Source organism: Myotis brandtii, unplaced genomic scaffold (assembly GCF_000412655.1).
Source record: "Myotis brandtii unplaced genomic scaffold, ASM41265v1 scaffold447, whole genome shotgun sequence".
Taxonomy (NCBI): domain Eukaryota; kingdom Metazoa; phylum Chordata; class Mammalia; order Chiroptera; family Vespertilionidae; genus Myotis; species Myotis brandtii.
In genome coordinates, this window is record NW_005367108.1 from 927,428 (window position 1) to 952,350 (window position 24,923).

The 24,923-nt window shown below is 38.7% G+C and overlaps 1 protein-coding gene across 1 annotated transcript in view; it reads right to left on the reverse strand.

The window, feature by feature from the left end:
* KIF13B (kinesin family member 13B) overlaps positions 1 to 24,923 on the reverse strand; it is a 192,824-nt gene that overhangs the window by 98,159 nt on the left and 69,742 nt on the right. Inside the window, 5 exon segments of the mRNA XM_014546454.1 lie at positions 3,177 to 3,307; positions 13,302 to 13,436; positions 17,611 to 17,721; positions 19,113 to 19,325; positions 20,010 to 20,025. Coding sequence (XP_014401940.1) covers positions 3,177 to 3,307; positions 13,302 to 13,436; positions 17,611 to 17,721; positions 19,113 to 19,325; positions 20,010 to 20,025 — 606 coding nt within the window.

The following is a 24,923-nucleotide window of genomic DNA, read 5'->3' on the forward strand; positions in this document are numbered from 1 at the left end:
GGGGGGGAAAGGGGACATATGTAATACTTTAAACAATAAAGAATTAAAAAATATATTTAAAAACAAAAAAATGTTTTGTTTGTGAATGTTCTTAACAAAGCAGTAAAAATTATGACTTGTATGAAATCTTGACTCTTGAGTACACAACTTTTTAAACACAGGTGACAAAATGAGAAGTACACAAAAAGCACTGCTTTAATGCATTCCAAAGTATGATGATTGTCTGAGTCAAAGACATATACAAAGTGGTCTTTTGGCAGACATTTTCTTGAAAATAAACAAAGCCAGCCTTTCACTTTGAGGAAAACAACTGACAGTACTTGTTGCCAACTGCAAAGTTCAAGCTTTCAAGTGAGTTTTGGAAAACTTATGTCAACGTCCTCCAACTACAGACCACAGGAATATTCTTGTAGTTGAACAAGTTGGGTTTATTACTCATGCAAAGGAAAAAGACACGCCTTAGGAAGCCTGGGGCATCAGCGAGAGGGTGTTGAGGACTTGTTGCAGGATTGGGTCTTTAGCTGGATGATCTGGGAGAAGGTGTAAAGAAGTGGGGGTTCTCTATACATGGGATGCTGTCAGAAAGCAGGAGTATTTCTATGATGAGCTATTTTTAGAAATCTTACCTATAGAAGGGAGACTAGAATGAGGATAAAGTTGTAATGAGTGAAGGAGTGGCTCATGTCAGCCAAGAGGAGAGGTTTGCTATTTTGTGTGTGGCACAGTGACCTTGGCTTTTGTTTGCGCTGAAACAAAATTATTATGTAGCCTGCTTTGTCTTACTTTATTATCACACAGAGTGGCCTTGCCTGAGGGTGTATTCTGTGCGATTATTTAATAGGAAAATAACATGCCCTAGAGCTGGAAGTGCCAGGCCAGCTTCCGCTCTTTTTTTTTCTTCTTAGTATATTTTTATTGATTTCAGAGAGAAAGGGAGAGAGAGCCAGAAACATCAATGATGAAAGAGAATCACTGATTGACTGTCTCCTGCACGCCCCACCCTGGGGATCGAGCTCACAACCCAGGCATGTGCCCTGACTGGGAATTGAACTGTGAACTGGTTCATAGGTCGTGTTCAACCACTGAGCCATGCCGGCCAGGCTTGCTCTTTCTTTTCCTTTCTCACCTATATCCTTCAGCAGGAGCTTAATAGCTTCCCAATATACAGACTTTAGAGATGAAATTAGTGATGATACTAATGATTTTTTAATATCACATGATGAAATGGATCAAAATTCAGATCAATATGTCAGTTAACCATCCTATATAATAAAAGTCCAGTGACTGAATGACAGAACTACCAGAACAACCGATCAACCAGTCGCTATGACGCACACTGACCACCAGGGTACAGATGCAGAAGCTTCCCCCTGGTGGTCAGTGCACTCCCACAGTGGGAATGCCGCTTGGCTGACTGGGATGAGCAACGTTTCTAAAGCGGGCTGATCCCCGCAGGCCACACACCCCCACCACCAGTGCATGAATTCTGTGCACCGGGCCTCTAGTCACCTATAAGTTAGACAGTTATATAACAAGATAGTTAACAGTTTCATAGCTAAGGAAACAACATTTAATAATGTTATGCCTCTTAATTCATCCATTACTTACTGAGCACTTACTTACTAGTCTTATATTACATGCTAAGGATAGAGAATGTAAAAAGGAAAGGTCCTTGTCTTCCAAGGGTTCTCAGTCCAATGGGTTAATAAAGATTAACAGCCCAGAAGAATACAACACAGAAACATAAGATACACTGGGAATAGATAATAGGGGCCCTTAATTTAGACCAAACAGGAAGTTTCCCAAAGTAGATAATGACAGAGCTTTAGAAGTTAGCTGACCTAAGAAATGTCAGAGGCAGAGGAATAGGAGAAAAATAGGCGGGATGTAAGGAATTTTGTATAAAAAAGAGTAGAAAGTCACCTGGCTGTACAGTGGGTAGAGCAGGAAAAAGATCAGGGTGCTGGCAGGGGTTCTAGTCAAGATCTGATGAGGGCCTTATATAAATAAGCTGCGGTAGTGGGTATAGAGAGGAAGGAATGGGTTTAAGAGAGATTAAAAAGTTAACATAAAGAATGTGGTAACTAACTGTGGGAGGCAGTTAGACATGAGCAGAGCAAAGACAATGGGCTGGTACAGGGTGAAAAGCCTAGCAAAGGACAATTGTAGGGTGGGACCTGGTCCCCAGGGTGACCTTTTGTCCCCTAGCATATTGCTGGTCATGCAGTTTGGACCCCCTGACCTTTCCTCCCTAGAGATAACATCTAGACCTCAGTTTTATTTCAGCTCCAGAAAAGCAGCAAAACCAGACAAGCAACACCACAATCAAGGCTGACCTCAGGACCAGATGCATTGAATAATGACCCCTGCCCTGGTGCCAAGCAATCAATCAATGGAGACCCCAACCATGACAGGACACACCTGGAAAGCTGCTGAATAGTCTATTGAGATCTTCCCCTGGGACCTCCCCTAAAATCTCCACCCTTAAAACCTTAGAAAGGAGGACCCAGCTGCTCTCCCTCTCCTGAGCCCGCCCATGCCTTTGCCTTTCCCTTCCTCCTCCCCTGCCGTCCCGCTTCCCCAGGTGTCTTACCATTACCTTCCTCACTCCCAAGTTCCTAGAGCTCTTCCTTTGCCTCTAAAACTTATTTCCTAAGCCCATTTCTTCTACGAATTACTTCTTCTACCTCTGTGATTTTCCAAATAAATGTTTTCTTATAGTCTGAGTCTTGGCTGTGAATTCTTCCCTAGCCAGAACTCAAGTACTGAGGTTGCTGAACCCAGGTCTGGTATAACTTCTGATGCCATTCCCGCCACCTACAAGATTACTGGATATCTTCACTAAGTGAACTTAAAAGCAAACCAAGGCTAAATGTCCTCCAACTGGTGTACTTTCTTCCTCTTAAAAATTATTGTGACATGCCCTGATCGGTTTGGCTCAGTGGATAGAGCGTCGGCCTGGGGACTGAAGGGTCCCGGGTTCGATTCCAGTCAAGGGCATGTACCTTGGTTGCGGGCACATCCCCAGTAGGGGGTGTGCAGGAGGCAGCTAATCGATGTTTCTCTCTCATCGATGTTTCTGACTCTCTATCCCTCTCCCTTCCTCTCTGTAAAAAATCAATAAAATATATTTTTAAAAAATTATTGTGACATTAATACTAATTAAAGTACATTACCTGGTGTTCCTTTGAGGAGTCAGGATAACCTGGCCTTCTGGCGTGATGTCTATAATACAGTGTTCAGGAAGAATTCCCATGCCACACAGCTGGATATCTTGGGAATTTGCTGAACCTATCAATGTATGTTCCTACAAAGGAATCAAATACACTGATTAATACCATATTCTTACATGTATACAAAGTAAAATAATCTACTCTGAGCCTTCTTATATTAATCAATCCATTACCTTAACTAAGAGATTTTTAAAGCAAATAGAATAGCATGGGGAATTTCTGGCTTTCTCTGAAAATCATTTGACAAGTTCTATTTCCTTTAGGGAATAATACACTGAGTTGAGTTATACCTTTTAAACTGAAAACTATAGTTTTATATTAATGCCTCTACTATAATCATTATTTTCCATTGCAACCTTTTTTTGTTGTTGTTAATCCTCACTCAAGGATATGTTTTCCTTTGATTTTTAGAGAGAGTAAAAGGGAGAGAGGACGAGAGAGAGAAACATTGACATGAGAAAGACACATCAATTGGCTGGGGCCAGGGATCGAACCTATAACCCAGGTACATGCCCTTGACCAGGAACTGAACCCTTGACCCTTTGATCTACAGGCAACACTCTAACCACTGAGCAAAACTCCAGAGCTCCAATGCAATTTTGATTCCAAATATTTTATGCTACTCTCAGAGCATGAGCCATAGGGCAAGGATGTACCAAAAATATTGGTCTGAAAACTACACGTACTTAAATTGCACATCACTTACCTGGTCTCAATTAAGATAAGTCAACTATAAAGATAAAATGTTATTCAAATGTAAGAAACTAAAAAGACTAAAATTATTTTATGAATCACATAGTCTCTTTAAACATCATAAGAGATATGACAGGTGTGTTTTTTTCACCGTAGACCCCCTAATTACTCAATTCTCTACACTCCAATCACTAGCCTCACTTTTTGCAGGTTACTGAGAAATGGATATAAAAATCAAGCTCCCTCTTATGCGTTTCAACATCTGACTGTCCATCCATGATTAAATGTTCACATGACCTGGATGTGTCTTAGGCCACCTTCTCCTTCTACTCCGCTAAGTCAGGGGTCAGAGTCACACGCAACTACTCAATTCTGCCCTGTAATGTGAAAGTAGCCAGACAATATGCAAATGACTAGGTGTGGCTACTTGCCAATAAAACTTTATTTATGAGCACTTAAATTTGAATTTCATATAATTTTCAGGTGCTTGAAATATTAAGATTCATTTGATTTCTTTTCAACCATCCAAACAATGTACTATATGGCTCCTGGGCCAGAAGCTAGATTTGGCCTAGGTGGCTGACTCCTGACCAGGAGGATCTCATCCAGTCCCATGAGCTTTAAATACTGTCTACATAATAAATTAAATCACCAACCCAGAACTACAGACTTGGGTTCCATTATTCCCCACCTCTACGACCACAATCTTAGTCTCAGTCACCGTTATCTCTTGCCGACCTGGAAGAACCTGGCTGTCTGAAGACATTTCAAAGTGAAAGGGCCAAAGCAGAGCCTTTTCCACCCCAATCCACCCCCACAATGACTCTATTCCTTTCCCCAAAAATAATGGCGCTACCACTACCCAGTTAGGCAACTAAAAAGCTAAAATGCTATCTTCAAGTCCTCTCTATCCTTTATCAGTCTAACTCCTCACCCCATGTCAATCAGGAAATCTGTATGGACTCCCCCTCCAAAGCATATAAGGAATCAGCTCATTTCCCCCACCTCTGTTGTCATATCCTAGTCTCCTGCCTGGGTGAACACAGGGGCTTCCTACTATTTTTCTATGTCTACTCACCCGACCCGTCCACTCCCACCACAACAGCTGATCATGTGATCCCCCTATTTAAAACTCTCTAGTGGTTTCCTTTTGAAGGTCTAATGAAATCCAAATTCTTACCAGGCTTTACAAAACACTGTGATCTGCCCCCAGCCCCTATGCTAGCACCCACCACTCTCTCTCTCCTGGAGCTACACCCAGTCACATTGGCCTTTTACCTGGTCTTTGAGTACACTGGCTGTTTCTTCTGTCTGAAATGTTCTTCCCCTGTTCTTGATATTGGTAGTTTCCTGCCATTTCTATCTCAGCTTTTATGGGCATATCCTCAGAGAGGTGAATCCTGAACTATCAGAAATAGCCACCCATCACTCTCACATTTGAATTCCTACATAGCTCTGACTTTCCATGTCAGAGATGATATAGCTCTGTCACCTCCAGAGCTAACATGGAAGCTCCATGAGAGCAGAGAACAGCCACACCTACTCCCCACTGTAACACAAGCAGTTAGCACAGGCCTTACACATAAAGGCATTAAGTAAATATAAAAGGAAAATAAATGAACTGTCATCTCCCTTAACCTTCCCTTCAGACTCAAAAGAAGATGATTCCCTCTTCTTGGCTGGTAACACTTCTAATTATATTTTGAGTTCTAGTTCTTCCCAGGTCATCTAGGATCTCAATCTAATATAAAGGCCTCTTCCCCTCTGGTATTTTTACTTCCCTCTTTCTGGGGGTTTCTTCTCTCAACAACATTGCAGTGGTGTTTCCAAGGAAACAAAGGGTTGGGATCCAGCACTGTGCCATGGTATCCTGTTCAATCCTCAAGGTCAGGGGTCCTCAAACTTTTTAAACAGGGGGCCAGTTCACTGTCCCTCAGACCGTTGGAGGGCCGGACTATAGTTTAAAAAAAAACTATGAACAAATTCCTATGCACACTGCACATATCTTATTTTGAAGTAAAAAAAACAAAATGGGAACAAATACAATATTTGTATTTGCATGTGGCCCGCGGGCCGTAGTTTGAGGACCCCTGCTCAAGGTATATATATAATACAGAGGACATTCCAGAAAATGTCTACTGCTCACTTTTAGCTGAGGCTTCATGGCCAATCACATACTTTCCTAACCTGGAGAATAGGGCTTGACCAGGTGTAAACTATAAGTAATGCTTTTGTGACATTCAATAGCAGAATCTACTCCATGTCTGTCTCCATTCCCCAATTGGGTTCCTCCTTCCCTGTCTTACAACACCAAACAAAAGGTGGAGAGAAATTCCAAAAAAAAAAAAGAATCCAAGGAGAAAAAGATCATCTAAAAAAGAAAAATGCCCCAAAGTACTAGCCTTAGGCCATTTCTACATCTAATCACTTTCCCCCTCCCATGGGAAATTCTAGCTGGAGTCCTAATTGTGCCTGTGGAATCCTTTTCAGTACTGGGGATAGAGGTGGAGAAACATTTGCATCATGAGGTTGCAGAAAGGAGAAGAGAGAGAGCAAGAAATTAAAAACCTGTTTGAAAAAATAACGAAAGAAAATTTCTCTTACCTGGCAAAAGAAATAGACATACAAGTCCAGGAAGTGCAGAGTCCCAAACAAGAGGAACCCAAAGAACCTCACACCTAGACACATCATAATTAAAATGCCAAGGGTTAAGACAAAGAGAGAATCTTAAAAGCAGCAAGAGAAAAGCAGTTAGTTACCTACAAGGCAGCACCCATAGGATTGTCAGTTGATTTCTCAACAGAAACTATGCAGGCCAGAAGGGAGTGACAATAAATATTTAAAGTGATGAATAGCAAGAACCTACAACCAAGATTACTCTACCCAGCAAAGCTATCATTTAGAATTGAAGGTCAGGTAAAGAGCTTCACAGAAAAAGCTAAAGGAGTTCAGCATGACCAAACCAGTATCACATGAAATGTTAAAGGGTCTTCTTTAAGAAAAAGAAAAAACAACAACATGAATAATAAAATGGCAACAGATACATATCTATCAACAACTGAATCTAAAAATCAAAATAAACAAACAAGGAATCTGAAGAACAAAATAAACTGATGAATAAAATAGAACCAGCCCTCGCGGTCTTGGCTCAGTGGCTAGAGCATTGGCCTGCGGATTGAAGGGTCCCAGGTTCAATTCCGGTCAAGGGCATGTACCTTGGTTGCAGGTTGGGGGAGCAGAGGCAACCAATAGATGTGTCACTTTCACATTGGTATTTCTCTGTCTCTCCCTCTCCCTTCCACTCTCTTTAAAAATCAATGTAAATAATATCCTCAGGTGAGGAGTAAAAAAGAACCAGAGGAATGGAAACGTGGAACAGACTGAAGAATCTCAGAGGGAAGAAGGAGGGGAGCGGGAAGAGATTAACCAAAGAACTTATATGCATACTAGAGGCCCAATGCACAAAATTTGTGCTAGGGGCTTGGCCTTTGCAGCCCCAGCTGCCTCGGCCTCTCATGGCCCCGGCTGCCTTGCTGCTCCATGGCCCCACCCACCGGTCATTCTGGAAAGTCATCTGGAAGGTTGTTCCAGAAGGTGGTTCTGCCATCTGGTCTAATAGCATATTAGTTATTTATTATATAGGATACGTATAACCTATGGACACAGACAATAGGGTGGTGAAGGCCTGGGGTGGGGCGGGAGCCAGGTGGAGGGAAGCAATGGGGGTAAAAAGGGCTGGAACATCTGTAATAATCTCAGCAATAATTTTTTTTTAAATTCTCAGAGATAAGATATTAACTCAAACATGTACTTATCTAGTCCAAATTCTAAATGAAAAATTATATTTTTCAACAAATATATTGAGCACCTATTTTGAGCTGAGCACTGAGCCACTAGAGCCAAAAAACAGGAGAGGTCCTAATTATAGAGCTTACACTATAAATGACTATTTAAATATCTCATTTAGGGTTATAATCTATCCTAATTTGAATGATGATTTGCTAAAATCTCAAATATCAAGTTCCAAAAGCTCAATTCTGCCAAAGCTTTACTCTTTGATGTTTAAACAAGTTAAACAATAAGCTTTTTGATAAGTTCTTCCTATAGAGCTCTAAACACTGCAATAAAATACCAATGAGGAAAAAATTAACTTATCATAGGTTGGTATAGAAGTTTATCTAATCAGTAACTAAATTCTGTGAAGGTACAAGGTAATTAAAATAAAAGTTAATCAGGGATAGGCTTCTGGTCTCTACGTGATATATGAGTATAATGAATGACTCTTTAAAAATACTAGTTTTAGGGAGCATTTGAGATCTTGCTCCTTGGCATATGTTGTCAGTTTGGCTCAAATAAATTCATAAAAATTCAAAAATTCAAAAATATACTAGTTTTAGGGAAAACTTTAGCAAACACAAAATATTGCTTTAAAATCTCAGAAACAATAAAAAATAGAAATGGCTTTTTAACCTTCATTTAAATTTAATTTCACTGGAGATGATTAGTTAACTATTCTATGAATTTACTGGACCTTGCTTCCTTTATGAATGAACTACCTATGTGGCTTTCTTGAGACTCTCCCTTTGATCAACTAAGTCCTAAAGGGTGGGGAAATAAAGGAGAGAGACAGGACATGTTCACTAGTGACATAGCACAGTGTGGCTTTTCCCTTCCTGCAATCAGGGAAAGCAGCATATTAGTATAGCCTGTGCAGTCCCTCAACCTTATCAATATTCTCAATTTCTGAAGGGAAAAGTAAATGAATGCCAGGGATAATAAGCAAAAACGTTTTTGTTACTCTTTACATATCTAAATAATCAAAATTCTTTAACAGTCCGGTGTGTGTGGCTCAGGCTGTTAAAGAATGGTGGTTGAGCATCAACCCACACACCAGGAGGTTACCAGTTGAATTTAGGGTCAGGGCACATGCCCGGGTTGCAGACTCAATCCCCAGCAGGGGGCGTGCAGGAGGTAGCCAGGTGATTGATCAATGTTGATGTTTCGTTCTCATCCATGTTTCTCTCTCTCTCTCTCTCTCTCTCTCTCTCTCTCTCTCTCTCAAATTAATAAAAACATTTTTTTTTAAAAATTCTTTAACCAAGAACTCACTCTTGCTCAGCATAACCAAGACTCTGAAGACAGCTTTTCTGGAATGGAGGTAGAGAAGGAAGAAAAGTTATCTGCCTGTTTTTTACATTCAAATACTAAAATAGATGATCCAAACTGCTGCCATCCAAGAACTTCTAACATGCCACAACTTCTTATTCATCTTGGGTTTCTTGAAGCTTGGTACACAGCTCCATAAACACTGAATGACAGCTGCCCCTGCCATTCTGATCACCTCAATTAGTGATTAGCAAAGATAACAACATGAAGTTTTCTTTCAATGGGAGCTATGCTATGGGGTCAACATGTGCTTTGAAGCTTCTACTAAATCACTGGTACAAATCCTTATCAAGTGTGCATAGGTATAATATGCCTCAAATCCTTCAGAACCACCCTTGCTTTCCCAGCCATTGATAGCTGACTTGCGTGTGTGTATGGTGTCAGAGGGGGTACTAGGCTTTTGGGTTGATCATTTCATAAGTTATATACATGTCTAATCACTGTTGTACACCTGAAATTAATATAATATTGTATGTCAACTGTAGTTGAAAATTTTAAAAATTACTTTAAAAAATAGCTGACTTGTGAAAAGAGTAGACCCAGAACTACATAAGCAAAATAGCTCTCCTGAAAGATTTGGTGGATGATTCAGAGGCGTGATTGGACTCAATCACACTATGATCCCATTTCTATAATTTAAAAATATGTATCAGTATAAATCCATACACATACATATGGGGATAGACCCAGAGGATACAGATAAAAATACCAAATATTAACTATGAACATCCCTGCATGTTTGAATTAGGATGGTAACACCACCCCCTTCTTTTTCTAATATGTCTTCATAAAGCTTTTTAAGGGTGGGAAGTATATTACTACCATAATGTTTGTAAGGTGAGGGAAGCAGCTCTTCCCTCTAGAACAGTGATTCCCAAAGTGGGCACTACCGCCCCTCGGTGGGCGCTGAAGCGATCCAGGGGGGCGGTGATGGCCACAGATGCATTTGGGGGCGATGAGTAACTGCTATTAAAATTTTAAAAAAATTGTTGACCTCAGAACTCAGGCAGGTCTTGCTTTGCATGTGAGCACGGGACATAAAAATAACTGTGCAAGGAGATCTTACTAATCAATGGGAAAGTTGCAATTATCCTATGACCTTTAAAAATGTCTATAAAAACATTAAGAATTCTCTTATTGCTATAATGTACAGGGAAATGAAAAACTAGTGAAACATTTATTTAGGATGCTGCACTGAAATTTAAAGCATTTTATATTTCTTTATATAAAGCTTATCCAGAGTTGTCTGAACAGTGCTTGCCATCTTCTCAATACATAACTTACAATACGGAGTGAGCTTATGGTCCATGCATTGGCAAACTATCATACTCCTTTCTAAACTTCTATCATTTTATCCTTTGTGCTTTCAATGTTGCAAAATATCTATGGGAGTTCCTTATCTAAGTGTTGTCTGGCACACTCCCTTGAGACATCTTTATCATCACAACCACTTTCACTATTTACCTTGATAAATTCGCCCTCACTATGTTCCTCTGGCCGTGCATCTAGAATCTCATGAGTGGGGGCAGTGCCAACATTATTTACTAAATCATGGCAACTAGAATTTATGTATATCATCACTATGTAAAGCACAGATTGCCTGTACATGCAAATAAGTTGCAAAATTATCTTGTGAGTTATCTTCTATCTAGGGCATTGATGGCGAACCTATGACACGCGTGTCAGAGGTGACACGCAAACTCATTTTTTTGGTTGATTTTTCTTTGTTAAATGGTATTTAAATATATAAAATAAATATCAAAAATATAAATCTTTGTTTTACTATGGTTGCAAATATCAAAAAGTTTCTATATGTGACACGGCACCAGAGTTAAGTTAGGGTTTTTCAAAATGCTGACATGCCGAGCTCAAAAGGTTCGCCATCAGTAATCTAGGGTTTGGCCCCATACCTCACCTCTGCCAGTTCTGGACAGAACAAATAAATGGAAGATACTGTTCTGGAAGAGAACCATACAACTTGGAACTAGAAAGAACATTAGAGATATTTTAATCCAGTGCGCTCATTTTACAAGTGGGATGCCCAGAGATGTTAAGGCATCTGCCCAGCATCTCTATTGACTTGAGAATTTGAAAGCAAAAAATACAAAATACACAGCCTCCGAATTCATCCGTCCCACATCACGGTATAGCTTTACTGAAGCAAAAACTGTTCTTGGACTGAGATCATCCTTTTGAATGTGCTTGGTCATGAATATACTCTCGTCATGGGGTTGGACAGTGAAGAAATCCACCCTGCCTCAAATCCTGCCAAAGCAGGGTTCACCACACAGTCTGGAACAGAATCCCAGCACCTCCACACAAGGCGGCCAGAAATATTTTGACTACCCTCCAAAAGCCTTTAAATAGTTTCTTTGTTTAACTTTTTAGTTAAGGAACAGATATGAATCAGTTTTTTCTGGGGTGTCTGTGTTTGTGTTTTCCAATTTGAAATTCGCCACATCAGAAAGAGAAAATTCGTAGTTCTGAGAAGTAAAAAGGGCAGAATATTTCAAGTCCTGTTCTAATATTGCATCTCTCCTAAAGATGTAAATATCTACAGCTGACATTCTAACAAAATGCTGCCAACACTGTCTAGAAGCACATTAAGTGATGTGATAATACATCATATATTTTTAATTGATTTTTTTGAAAGAGAGGAAGGTAGAGGGAGAGAGAGAAACATTGAGGTGAGAGCGAAACATCAATTGGCTGCCTCTACAGGGAATTGAGCCTTAATCCGGGCATGTGCCCTGACCAGGAATCAAACCAGCAATCTTTCCATACATGGGATGATGCCCAACCAACTGAGCCACACTGGCCAGGGCTTAAAAAATTTTAATTGATTTTTAGAGAGAGAGGAAGTGAGAGAGAGAATACTACATCATATTTTTTCAATAGACAAGGATAACGTGCATAAAGTACCACAGAAAATATCAAATGTGAAAATGATATGTGGAATATTTTATATTTGTATAGTGCTTCTGTTTATATAGAGCTTCTATATATACAATCTCATTTAATCCTCACAGGAACTCTGTGAGGTAGCCAGACAGAGAAAACTTCCATTTTAGAGGAAGCATCTGCAGAGGATGGCAAAGGACTTGAGATCAAACTTCTGTTAAACAGTGATGTGGCTAGAAACACAGTGTTGCTCCCACTGCAGCAAAGTACCTGATAACCCACAGGATTGTATGTATCAAAGACATGATTTAACCACAGTTATAATACCAGTAATAAAACATGGTATTCAAAATTACACCATGTAGTTATCCCAGGATATCTTTGAAAAAAACTGGGAAACTAGCCAATACGTCATGAACTCTTTAGTCTCTTTGGAAATGAAACCACACAATTCTCTAATTTTAAAGCAGTTTCCAACTTTACCAGTTCATTATCTTTACTTTCCTAGTCACCTTAGTTAAAACCACACATATTATGAGGAGGGAAATTTTCTAATATTTATTAACCTCCTGTGAGAATCATATAGTCCATTATATAACTCACTTACGCTCTGGGCTTGATAAAAACAATTTGGGGTCACTCCTCATGATTTATGTAATCTCAGGATTCATAAATTTGTCTTTTGTCTTCTTCCTGGTGTGTCCCACTATTTATAGCTTCAGGCGTACAACAGTATTTGTTTTATTCCTATTCCACACTCTGACCCTTCCAGTCTCTAAGTGACCTATTCTCTCTTTTTTTATAAGTTGATAATCCAAATTTTTAAATTTTCCTAAGAGTTACTGGAAACACAACTTTCATATCAAGTGATCCTATGAATATAACTTTCTTCAAGCATTTCCTCTTGTAAGCTAACAAAGCACTCGCACAAAGGCATGCTTCATATAAACCACAAAAGGTTCAGTCTACTAATGAATCAGTTTTAAGTCATTCCTTAAGCTTTAAAGTAGTCTATTTAACAATCTGGTATAACTCAAATTAAAGAATAATAGCTAAGCTACTTAATTTGTTAGAAATAATATCAGAATATCATTGTTTATATTACAAGGTTGAATGACATCACTCAAAAAATAAAAAAGGAAACTATTCCAGAAACCCAAGATTTTTCTACACTTCAGCTTATTCAAATAAAAACAATTGGCTAATTCATTATTTTGAATAAGCGTAGTTCTCCAACTTAAAAAAAAAATGCTGTGAAACACTGTTCTATTTCGTGACAGGAAATAGTAGCAAAGCCTATTACTTCACCTTTAAATAGTAAACCAGAAGTTCATTCAAAGCAGGATCAGCATTCAGATTAACAAGGAAACATTTATCATCCCCGACTTTAATTCCAGAAGATTGAAGAGATATTCCAAGACTTTCAAGTTGTTTCTGCCGCTCCTGTAAAGGTATTAGAGAAGTATTAATTCCATAGCTATTGATGCAGTGAGATATAAAGGATCTTATGTTAGAGTAATTATTGAATAACCTTATAAGTCAAATATGTTAACTTAGAACATGGCATTATAGATTACTAGAGGCTCGGCCTGGCCTGCGCCCTCTCACAATCCAGGTACCCTCGGGGGATGTCCGAGAGCCAGTTTCGGCCCAATCCCCACAGGCTAGGCCAAGGGACCCCACCAGTGCACAAACCCGTGCACCAGGCCTCTAGTATGCATATAAGATTTTTGGTTAATCTCTTCCTATGTTTCCCCCTCCCCCCTTCCCTCTGAGATTCATCAGTCTGTTCCATGTTTCCATGCCTATGCATTGAGCGTCTGCCCCCTGGTGGTCATTGCATGTCATAGCTACCGAACGGTCGGCCAGTCACTTAGGCTTTTATATACATAGATTGCGTTTTTTTCTCTTTCCAAACTATGTAATGTTTGTTATTTTACTTTATTAAGTTTTTCATTTTGAAAAATAAAGCCATTACAAATAACAACCAAGTATACTGAGTTCTCAATTTTCATTCTTGAAAATAACATCTTGAATTCATCTTTCTCACTTAATTCTGTACATATGAGCAAATGTACATTTGTTTTACTCAACTGTGATGTTTCTAAACAGCCAAGTTTTCAACACACTTTCTACTTGATGCCTCATTGACTCCCCAGCCAGGATGAAAGCCAAACTCCTTCAGCGAAGTCCACAAGGCCCTTCAATCTGGCCTATTTAATGTACTCCCATCGTCACATCTTGTTACTCCTACTTTCAAAACCTATACTACAGTTGCATGGAACATCTTCCAGGTCCCTGCAAGTGTGGAGAATGCTCTATTTAGCGTAAGAGACTTTACACCTGTGTCTTCTAGCTGGAGCACACTTGTTCTCAACTGGTAACTGTTTACTTGCCCATTTCTCTACATGGCATGCATTCTATCTATCCACTATGTACTCCCAGCTCAAAGCATAACACACACTGATCACTCAAACGTTGGTCTTATAAATTTATCAAAATAAAACTTGCATATGCACTCAAGTGCTATTTTCATAAGGATATGAACGTTTCTTTTTCTGTGCCTACTGTCACTGAATCCTCAATATATGAATGTATGCATATGAATGGATACATATGAATCCTGCAACTGATGCTCTATAATTAAGGCGTATGAATTGGGGCAGAGAAAGGTGTCTGGCCATTATAAATAGCAAGCTGTAATGAGTCACTGCCACCAAGGACTTTTGATTCTGGGGAAAGACAAAACATGCGAAGTCATTTAATTAGGGCCACACAATAAATATGCAGTATAATTAACTCACAGCTTCAGAATCTTGCTGTTTCTAGGGATACCATCCTAATTTACATGGCCACTGCAATCCAGTCAATACATTTTGCCTAGAAGTATACTATTACAAAAGTTGGGATATTTTGTTTCTGGGTTTTTGAATCAAGTCTCCCTTCTAACAAAAAACACTACGGGGTTCTTTTAGAAGTTCTGATTGGTGTAACATCAGACATTAGAGTTTTCAGCTTTCAGTTCTAAGAAATGATTACCCTTGATAAAGAACATGTTCCTAAAATGAGGAGAGCAATTCTGACTTATCTTGTGTAGTCCTTTCTAAGGCAAGGCTCTTTTACATAGGAATTTGGGTAGGCAATTAAAGAATTATCCCAAGAATGAAAAGAAACATACTTGCTAACTCCTGATCATGTCCAGGTTTTGATTTCAAGAGTAGAAAAAATGAAAATAAGAGATTGTTTGGTATCACAGGTATGTCACTGGGCTTAGAAATTAGTCAACTTGAGTTCTGTTTGTTTACTCAAAAACATTATTGAACACCTACTTGAGAAACAAAAAGTAAGGCCTTTTTTCTTGAGAATCTTACTCACTCATCTTACCTAATAATAGACAAACATGTAAATTGACCGTCCCTCCGCTACACTCACCAGCCAATCAGAAGAGTATGCAAATTAACCCAACAAAGATGGCGGTTAATTTGCATACATAGGCACAAAGTGGCAGAGCAAAGATGGAAGGCTCCGGCCCCGAGCAAAGGCCTGGGTCCCAGGTGCCGGCAGCCAGGGGAAGGGAAGGCCTATTGCACAAATCTCTTCGTGCAATGGGCCTCTAGTTTGGTAATAAAACTGTTCACACAAAAATTGAACAACAGTAAAGTACTGCATGACTTTAGGGTCTAAAGGGTACAGACAGCTGCCCCTGACTTCGATGGCAGGGATGCGTGGGGCTGGCACACTAGAGAAGCTGCCACAGTGCACAGAGCACTCTGAGAGCCCAGACTGGGGACAGACATGTGGAAAGTCCTTCAAAAATGAAATCCATTTAACTTAGTTTACCCAGATGTTCTCAAGGTTATCTGGCTGTGGACCATTTTTATCTCAGGAGACTTTATTAACAATTTCTGGCTATACTGTCAGAGATACCTTTCAGAGAATGTAAGACAATTTTGGAAGGAGATCAATGATCAACAGATCCAGTGAGAGAGGAGAAGAAAGCTCAGCAGTACTGAAGCCTGGGGGCTTGAAAAGATAAGGTATTAGATAAAATCAGGCATAGTCCCCAAAAAGGACATCTGAGAGAGGCAGAGAACAGCTAGGTAAGGAAAGATGCTAAAGATAAGATTCGCTAGCACAGCAATCTCACTTAGACCTACCCTCTTTTGTATCAGCAAAGCAATCCAAGCACAAGAGCACTTCAAAGTCAATGTTTTATTTTGGAGAACTCAAAGAGTTCACACAAATTAGTTCCCAACTGAACAATTATCGGAATGATATAGTTTATGAAAAACAGAAGAGTGAAATATGTAATGAGAAATAAAGTTTATACCTTGGTATATTGTCTTCTCTGTAATTTGAAGAATAGGGTTTAAAATAACCCAATGTGGTGACATAGATAAAATAAGATTGGTCATATATTATATTGACCTTTAATGAAACTGGGTGATGAGTATATGTGGATTTATTATACTCTTCTCTTATCAATTTTGAAGTTGACTATAATAAAAAATGTTTTTAAATGGACTTAAAACCTCGTTTGCATTACTATAAATATAACATCCCACTTCATGCTACATAACAGTAATGTCCTACAACTTCTGATATATATAGATTGGTTCTGGACAGCACATTTAAAGATGTAATCTACTGGGAGGCAAAATAAATGGCAAGTTCTATGTGCCTGCCAATCCAGGGAACAGTTGAAAACACGAGAGATTTTTAAGTTTAGAAAAGGAGGGAAAGAGGCAGAGGTGATTTTAAATATCTGGTCAATAATTGTCTTTCAGGGCTGTTGGGAGGATTAAATAAAATACTGTACTTAAAAGTGCTTAGTATAGGCCCTAACACATATGTGAACCCAATTGGCTATTTTATTATTAGTTACTACATAAAATTGGGATACTTTTTCTTTTAGCTTTGGAAGAATAAACTAAGGCTAATGAGCAGAAATAAAAGAATAAAAGACTTCTATTAAATAGCTACATTAGAGTTGTCCAATCATGAAAAGACTGATTGAAGGGGTACTGAGCTCTACATTATCATATATGTTTCTAAAATAGAGGCTGAATGAACCATCTAACAGGAAAGCCACAGCGTAAGTCTTTTATGACTTAGCTGGACATTTTAGGATTTTATCCAAATGCTAATGCTTCCACCCTAAGATTTCACAACTCGATATCAAGTGTTCTAAAAATGAGTCACCTCAGATTTAAGAATTTCATATTACTTTTACTGAGTTGTCATATGGAAGCAAGAATCTCACAACCTAATATCTACTGCTAATAATTTTGTGGTTTGGGCAAATTTCTTTAGGTCTGCAAAGTACTTAATAGAATTGGATGTTCAGAGCCAGAGGCTACAAAGTAGCTCTTTATTAAAAACTTTTTTATTACCCTAAAAAATTCTTTCTTACATGATAAACAATTAATTGTAATCATGTCTTTTTTTATCCTTCAAATAAACTTTGTAAAGTATAAACTCTTGGCGCTAGATTCTTATTAATGGTGCTATATTTGCCATCTTCAAAGCGAGAAAACTAAAATAGAATCAGAAACGCCCTCTGAGGTGCCTGGCACAAACTGCCATGAGGTTTCTCTCTAAATCAGGGAACACGAACCTGGGCGATCTCCTCGGTTGTCCTTAACTTCTCCTCCCAGGTCACAGTCATTTCCTGGATTAGCTTCTCTGATTCTTCCAGCCGTTCTTTTAGCTCTGGAGACTTCATTGCCTATAAGCAAAATGTTTATTTCATGAAATGTCTGTACGATGTGCTAAAAAAAAAGATTAGCTAAATCCAGAAACCAGAAGTAACCATCTGCCTCCTCTCAGCTCTGCGGCTCCCTGAGGTCTCTGATCTACCTGCGACTTAACTGACTGCCACTGATGCACAGCAGCCCGGCTGTGTGGGTCCCACAGACAAATCCAGTCATCCAGGACGGGTATGAAAGGGAGACAACTTTGTCCTTTTCCTCCAACGTTTAATGAGATAGTTCAAGCTATCAAGGGCTTATTCTTTAAATCCCCATCAGCCGTACATCAGTCATACATGATTCATTCTAGTCTTTACTGATGACGACTTCGGGTATTTATCCAAGTACACACAGACTACATTTGTACGTGTTGCAAACTAGATGGTGTTATTATTATCAAGAACAGAGACACAAAATTTAAAAGAATCCTGATGAACTTTAAGAGTATTCCTTAAACATAGGATAAAATTCAACAGGTAAAAACATGGTCAAGATAATAGTTTTGACCATGTATTTTACCAATTTGCTACCAGAAAACAGGCTATGACAAAGAAGAAAGCTATGGTCCTGCCCCAGGAAAGAGTCCCACAATGCTGGCAAACTGTGGGAACAGAAAGGCTAATTAGAGGAGGAATCATGATTCTGATATTTTATTCCTCTTTTGACAAAAGGCTGAGCATTCAGTGGTAGGTGAGAATTGTGTAGGTTTCAAAGTCAGTTATGAAACATAAATACCACATATTATAGAATGTTCAAAGAATACTGGAAATAGAGTACCACTAAATAGATGGGTACTGCTGGTATAAAATATACTTTCTACAAAAACAATTAACCCACAACATGGCAAAAATAGATTATTAAGGTATAAAAGATCTCCTTAAGATTTCCATTCTGACAGTGAACAAATGATAAACACAAATCTGTTTGGTTCTTCTTCCAATTAGTTTATGCACATTCTCCACCATTTTCTGCACTAAAATTTAATTATATGCATTTTTCAAGTGTCTCTCTTATTCTCCCTTATTCTATTACACCTCTTCTCTCTTGTCTGCTACCTATACTATAGAATGAAACAGATTACACCTCCTCTCTCTTGTCTGCTACCTATACTATAGAATGAAACAGTCTCTCAATTCCTTTTATCTTTCTTCCCATTAAATCTTTTAATACCTATAAAAATTCTCTAAATTGCAATTATGACAATCTGTCTTCCTTTATTTATTACTCATCTCAAATCTCTCTTCCTATAGGAAATTCAAAAATTCTAAGTGAATTACTCATCACTTAAGGCTAAAGGGGAAGAAAATTCAAGTTTAGCTTTACTAGATTTTCCTAGACCCATAAGGAATTACTCAGCTGTGCCTTATACCTCTGCTTTGGTTAGCTGCTCTCGGAGTTTTTCTACTTCTTCTCTTAGATCTCGGATGATTCGTGCGTTAGGATCCTCATTCACCACAGCGTGGTTCACAATGTGCTTGGCGCGATCTGCATACCGCAGAGTTGAAAGGGTTTCGTCATAGTTATCAGCTGCTGGACTCACAGTAGCTACCATGGCTGTCTTACTGTTGCCCCCAAGACTGTCCTAGAGAAGGAGAAATTGAGTAGCATTTTAAAATTGGTACAGAACATCATATGAGGAAGTAGAAGTCAGAAATGGTGAGATAACATCCCAAGGTCAAACACATATTTAAGGACCAAGTTGGGACTAAAATACAGATACACTGACTCTCTGTCCCATGATCTTTCTTTTCTGCCAAGCTACTTTTCTGCAAAAGGGAATTTTGGTTTTTGAGAATGGGCAGAAAAATACAATAAAGTCTACCTATATTTTAGTTTAATAAGAATTTTAAGACAATTTGTTCTCTTTTAACAGACAACATGATGCTATAAGTCAGCCGATTACTCAGAATAAAAAAAGAATTTCTTAAATGCCTACAAAATCTTCCTTAGAGGAACTGAACAATTGTGATACTATTATCTGATCAAAGAGTGATTACCTACAATCTACTCCACAAGGCCTTATACTTGGAATCTCTGAGAAGCCTAAATAATGGCCCAGAAAGTGTTGCTGATCAATCACCTTGTAAAGTTTTTAAAACAATAATTATACAAAAAAGTACAATTACAGTCTTATTAAACAAAAGATACATTGACGGTATTTCATTTTACTCCTTTGATACCACTTCTAAAACTACTAAAATAGACTTTATGTTCTACACAACCACTTCCACAGGCCAGACAAGGGTGCTGAACAAAAGGTACTCACCCTCATCATACTGAAACTGAAAAGTATAGTGAGAGGGGGTTTGAATAGGCTCCAGCAAATTTAAAATACCACTTTCACTTGAGAATATTAAAAATAACTAAATATAACTGAATTACAAAACTAGCCTTGGGAAATCAAGTCCACCCCCACTCCACTTCACCATACAATGGCCATGGCAGGCAGCCTCTAAGGTGCTTTCCACCTCCTTGTAGTAATACCTTCCCTTGAGTGTGGACAGAACTTGTTTATTTGCATCTAAGAAACAGAATACAGCAGAAGTGATAGCATGTCATTTCTGATTATAAGAAGATTGTAGCTTCTATCATGGGTGTTCTCTCACCACTGCCATGAGATGAGGTGGTCCTTTGAAGGGACCATAGGAATGAGTTTGGAAACAACTATTTAGGTGAGCATATGCGACCCCTGTCAAGCCTTATGATAACTGCAACCCCATACACTCTGATTGCAGCCACATGACAGATGCCAGCCAGACCACTTAGTTAGGCTACACCAGGAATCCTGACCCATAGAAGCTGTAAGATAATAGATGATTGTTGTTTCCACCTGATAAGGTCTAGGGGTAATATGTCATATAGCAATAGATAAGTACTCATACACTAATATACAATCCCAGGATGAGAAGAATTACCCAAGATAATAAATTCAATACCCTCTTTCAGTAACAGAATATCGCTGAATATAGTCTCAAGATTAGAGAGAACACTCAAACAGGCCAGTAATAAGGAATTCATTAGATCATAAGAAAGCCAACATTACTTTTGGGCAGCATTAACTGACATAAAATTCTTACTTTAGAAGATACAAAGTTTTTCCAATATCAATGTATCTAAAATGTGTTCGAGCATCTGTGATCTATACAATCTTTGTGCATAGACTTTATTTCGTCCTCAGCATTGGTAAATTGGATTACTAGTCTCCCATTCTACCAATAAAAAATCAGAGGTTTGTTCTGACAAAGAAGGTTAAATACTCTGCCTAAAGATCCAGAACTAGTAAATTGAACAATATTCTAATACAATTGTATTCTGCCTTCAAGTCCAATATGATTTGACCTGAGGAGTAAGTAAGGTGACCTGACACCTTCCCAAATTACTGTGTCCTAGAGCCAGAAACAAAATCATTCCCTGGAGTTCATAACAGTTCAATATAATCACAGACAGTACGTCTGCTTATTCGTCCATTACTGGAAATTTGGGTTTACACAGAAAACATAGCTAAGATCATTATATCTAGTTAGGAAATACACTGATGCATGAAAAAGGAAGGAAAAATAAGTCATCTGGGCTTTAGGAAGCAAGGGCAATTTCTATGAAGCCTGTATGAGTGTGTGCTTCACTATTCACTTCGAGATGCTGATCTCACATTGCTGGTGCCCAGCTCTGGAACGTTCAGAAAAATGTCAAGAAGAATCCCATGCACATTAATGAAATTCCAATGCCATATATAAAGATCACAGGAATTACATCTCAGATGGCAATTCAGTTCACTGGCAACACCGTGGTGGGGTGCTGCCCTTCAAGAACCCCGGCATTCTGTTAGCCCACATGAACAGCAAATACTGCTGGGAAAAAGGGGATGTGTAACAATAAGTTGCAAAGGAGAAAGCATGCACATTGTGCTTCAATTTGTGCTGAGAAAAGGAAACCTGGCAAACAACAAATCCTTGATATTTTAAAAGCTCTTGTGCATGAGCAACAACAATATGCTTATATTCAAAAATGGCCTCAGGCCATTAGCAAAAAGGAAATGGCAACAAAAGACCTGGCACTCTTTCAAGGAGAAATTATGAAGCTTCTTGTTTACTCTTTAATTGTTTAATTAGGCAAATCAGCTGAGCTTTGTTTCGAATGTAGCAACTGCAAATTAAATGGACCCTAGGAGAGAAATTTAATTTTGGAAGTCAGAATTGTTTAAAGAACTCTTTGAAGTCATTTAATGAAATTATTTCATTTTACAGAGGAGAAATTGAGACCCAGAAAGAATGACGACTTACCAAAGGTAATAATGCTAATTCAGAGCAGAGTTGAAATTATTCATTCATTCAACTCTTCATGGAGTTTACCATCTAGGGCAGTGGTTCTCAACCTTGGCTGCACATTAGAATTTCCGGAGGATGAGGCTCAGGAATCAGGATTTTAAAAGATTCCCAGGTGACTCTAATGTGCAGCCAAGGTTGAGAACCACTGATCTAGGGGGTGATGCTGGTGAGCAAATACTACATGATAAGAACTAAAGTAGGGATAAATACAGTATGGTCTGGGAAAACTGAGAAAGAGCAGAGAGCCCAATCTCGAAAGGTTAGGGAAGATCCCAAAGAAAGTGATATTTGAGACCTTAAGGTGAATAAACATCACTGGGGCAAAGGGAAGGAGAGTGGTATAACAGACTGAAAAGAGAAGGAAGAATGTTCCAGAGTCAGAGCAAAGTCCTAGAAGTCACTTAGCTAGAATTGATAATATCAAGAGCAAAAGGTGAACAATGAGAAGTAGGGAGCGGTCAGATTATGAAGGACCTAGTAAGTCACAAGTCATTAAGGAATTCGGACTTTATTGTAAGGGCTTCTGGAGAGTTATTAAAGAGATTTAAGTTTAAGAAGAGCATTAATATAGAAAGAAAATGCAACCTAACTGTAAAGAACAAAATGGACTAAGAAAGCTTAAGGGAGGTTTCAATCACGCAAGCGAGAGATGAAGTCTCCATTATGTAAGTGGCAATAAGAATGGGGAAAAGTGGATGAATTTGAAAGATAATCATTATTGGAGCATTTGTTACCAGATGTTACTTGATGTTGAGAACCATATTTAGAAGGTTACACACAGAAGCCAAAATCCTCTTAATACAAAATGGTTCTCCACAGGCCACTTACCAAATGAGTAAGCCCTCTATGACCCCTGAGAGAAGAGCACTCACATCTATGCCTGACCAGGAGTATCAGAGTTTCTCCAACTCTCAGATGTTATGAAAATCAAGAGCACAGCATAATTATAATGCAAATACAATGCAAAAAAAAAAAGAACTTTACAAAGAAATTGCAAGTCTTATATACGATGAGCACTTTTATAAGTTTAATAAAAGTTACATTGGAGAATACAAGAATCATACCAGGTCAAACAAGGATAGGGAGAGTTAGACTAACTAAGAATTAAAGAAGGAAAAACTAACAGGGACATAAAAGCCACTTCAAAGGAGAATGATTTGCATCTCAATGGATTCCCAGAGGCATTTGGGAAAACTGTTTAAACCCCAAAATGTGTTTTGCAAAAATGTCCCTACTTAGGATCTTGCTTAAGTCAAACAGAATAAAGAAGGTCACATAGTTTTTTTGTGTTTTTTAAAAAAAATATATTTTATTGATTTTTTACAGAGAGGAAGGGAGAGGGATAGAGAGTTAGAAACATCGATGAGAGAGAAACATTGATCAGCTGCCTCCCACACACCTCCTACTGGGGATGTGCCCGCAACCAAGGTACATGCCCTTAACCGGAATCGAACCCGGGACCCTTCAGTCCGCAGGCCAATGCTCTATCCACTGAGCCAAACCAGTTAGGGCAAGAAGGTCACATAGTTTTTAAGGAAAAAAAAAAAAGACAAAAATCAAAAAAAGTATTCATTTTTTAAGCGTGAAAATTTACACATAGAAGTTACTATTTTAACCTAATTTTACTAAACAATATAAAGTCAAATTTTTAAGAAAGGGTTTTGTTTTGTTCCTCAAGTTCAAGTATTTCCAATAATTTCTATCAACACTGGCAACAGTCAAGTGCTTCTCCTCCTAATCAAAAATAACCTTTGATGACCTTTTGCCTACGCAAAGAAGATGGGCAGCAAAGCCCTGCATTCCAACCTTGTTTCTGTCTCCATTGCCTCATCTGTAAAACAGGAACACCACCATTTACCTTCCAGGGGTAACTGAGATCATGTACATGAAGCACTTAGCATGGTACCTGATTCTACTAAGTTCTCCTGGCCTTCAGCCTATGGAATGGCCATTAGGCCAGTGGTTGGCAAACTCGTTAGTCACCAGAGCCAAATATCAACAGTACAACCATTGAAATTTCTTTTGAGAGCCAAATTTTTTAAACTTAAACTATATAGGTAGATACATTGTTATTAACTTAATTAGGGTACTCCTAAGGCTTAGGAAGAGCCACACTCAAGGGGCCAAAGAGCCGCATGTGGCTCTTGAGCCGCAGTTTGCTGACCACGGACCTAGGCCATTTTAACTATATCAACTAACAAAAGGTATTTCCTATTGTCTATTTAAGTGGACTGAAGTAGCAACACTGAAACAATAGGACAATGACTATTCTGTCTTTTAAATCAGGCACATGCAGGGAATAACCATGAATGATTAGGAAATGTTTTTGTGGAAACTTTGAGAAAGAAGTAAGTATCTTATTGAGATTTCTTCTGGAAATTAAACAAATGATATTTTAAGGTTAATTATTAACTTATGAAGACCAGTACAATTATTTCCTTGGTAGTGAAATGTTTTGTAATGTCCCTTTAATTCAAGAGTTATTTAGAAGTAGTTTTTAACTAATAAATTTTGTTTGTTCAAAATTGAGACAGATTCATAGACACAGAGAATGAACTGGTGATTGCCAGAGGGATAGGGGTTAGGGGACTGGGTGAAAGAGATAAAGAATTAAGAAGTACAGATGGGTAGCTAGAAAATAGTCATGGGGCCCTAGCCACTTTGGCTCAGTGGATAAAGTGTCGGCCTGCAGACTGAAGGGTCCTGGGTTCGATTCCAGTCAAGGGCACATGCCAGGGTTGCAGGCTCAATCCCTAGTAGGGGGCATGCAGAAGGCAGCTGATCAATGATTCTCTCTCATCATTGATGTTTCTATCTCTCTCCCTCTCCCTCTCCCTTCCTCTCTGAAATCAATA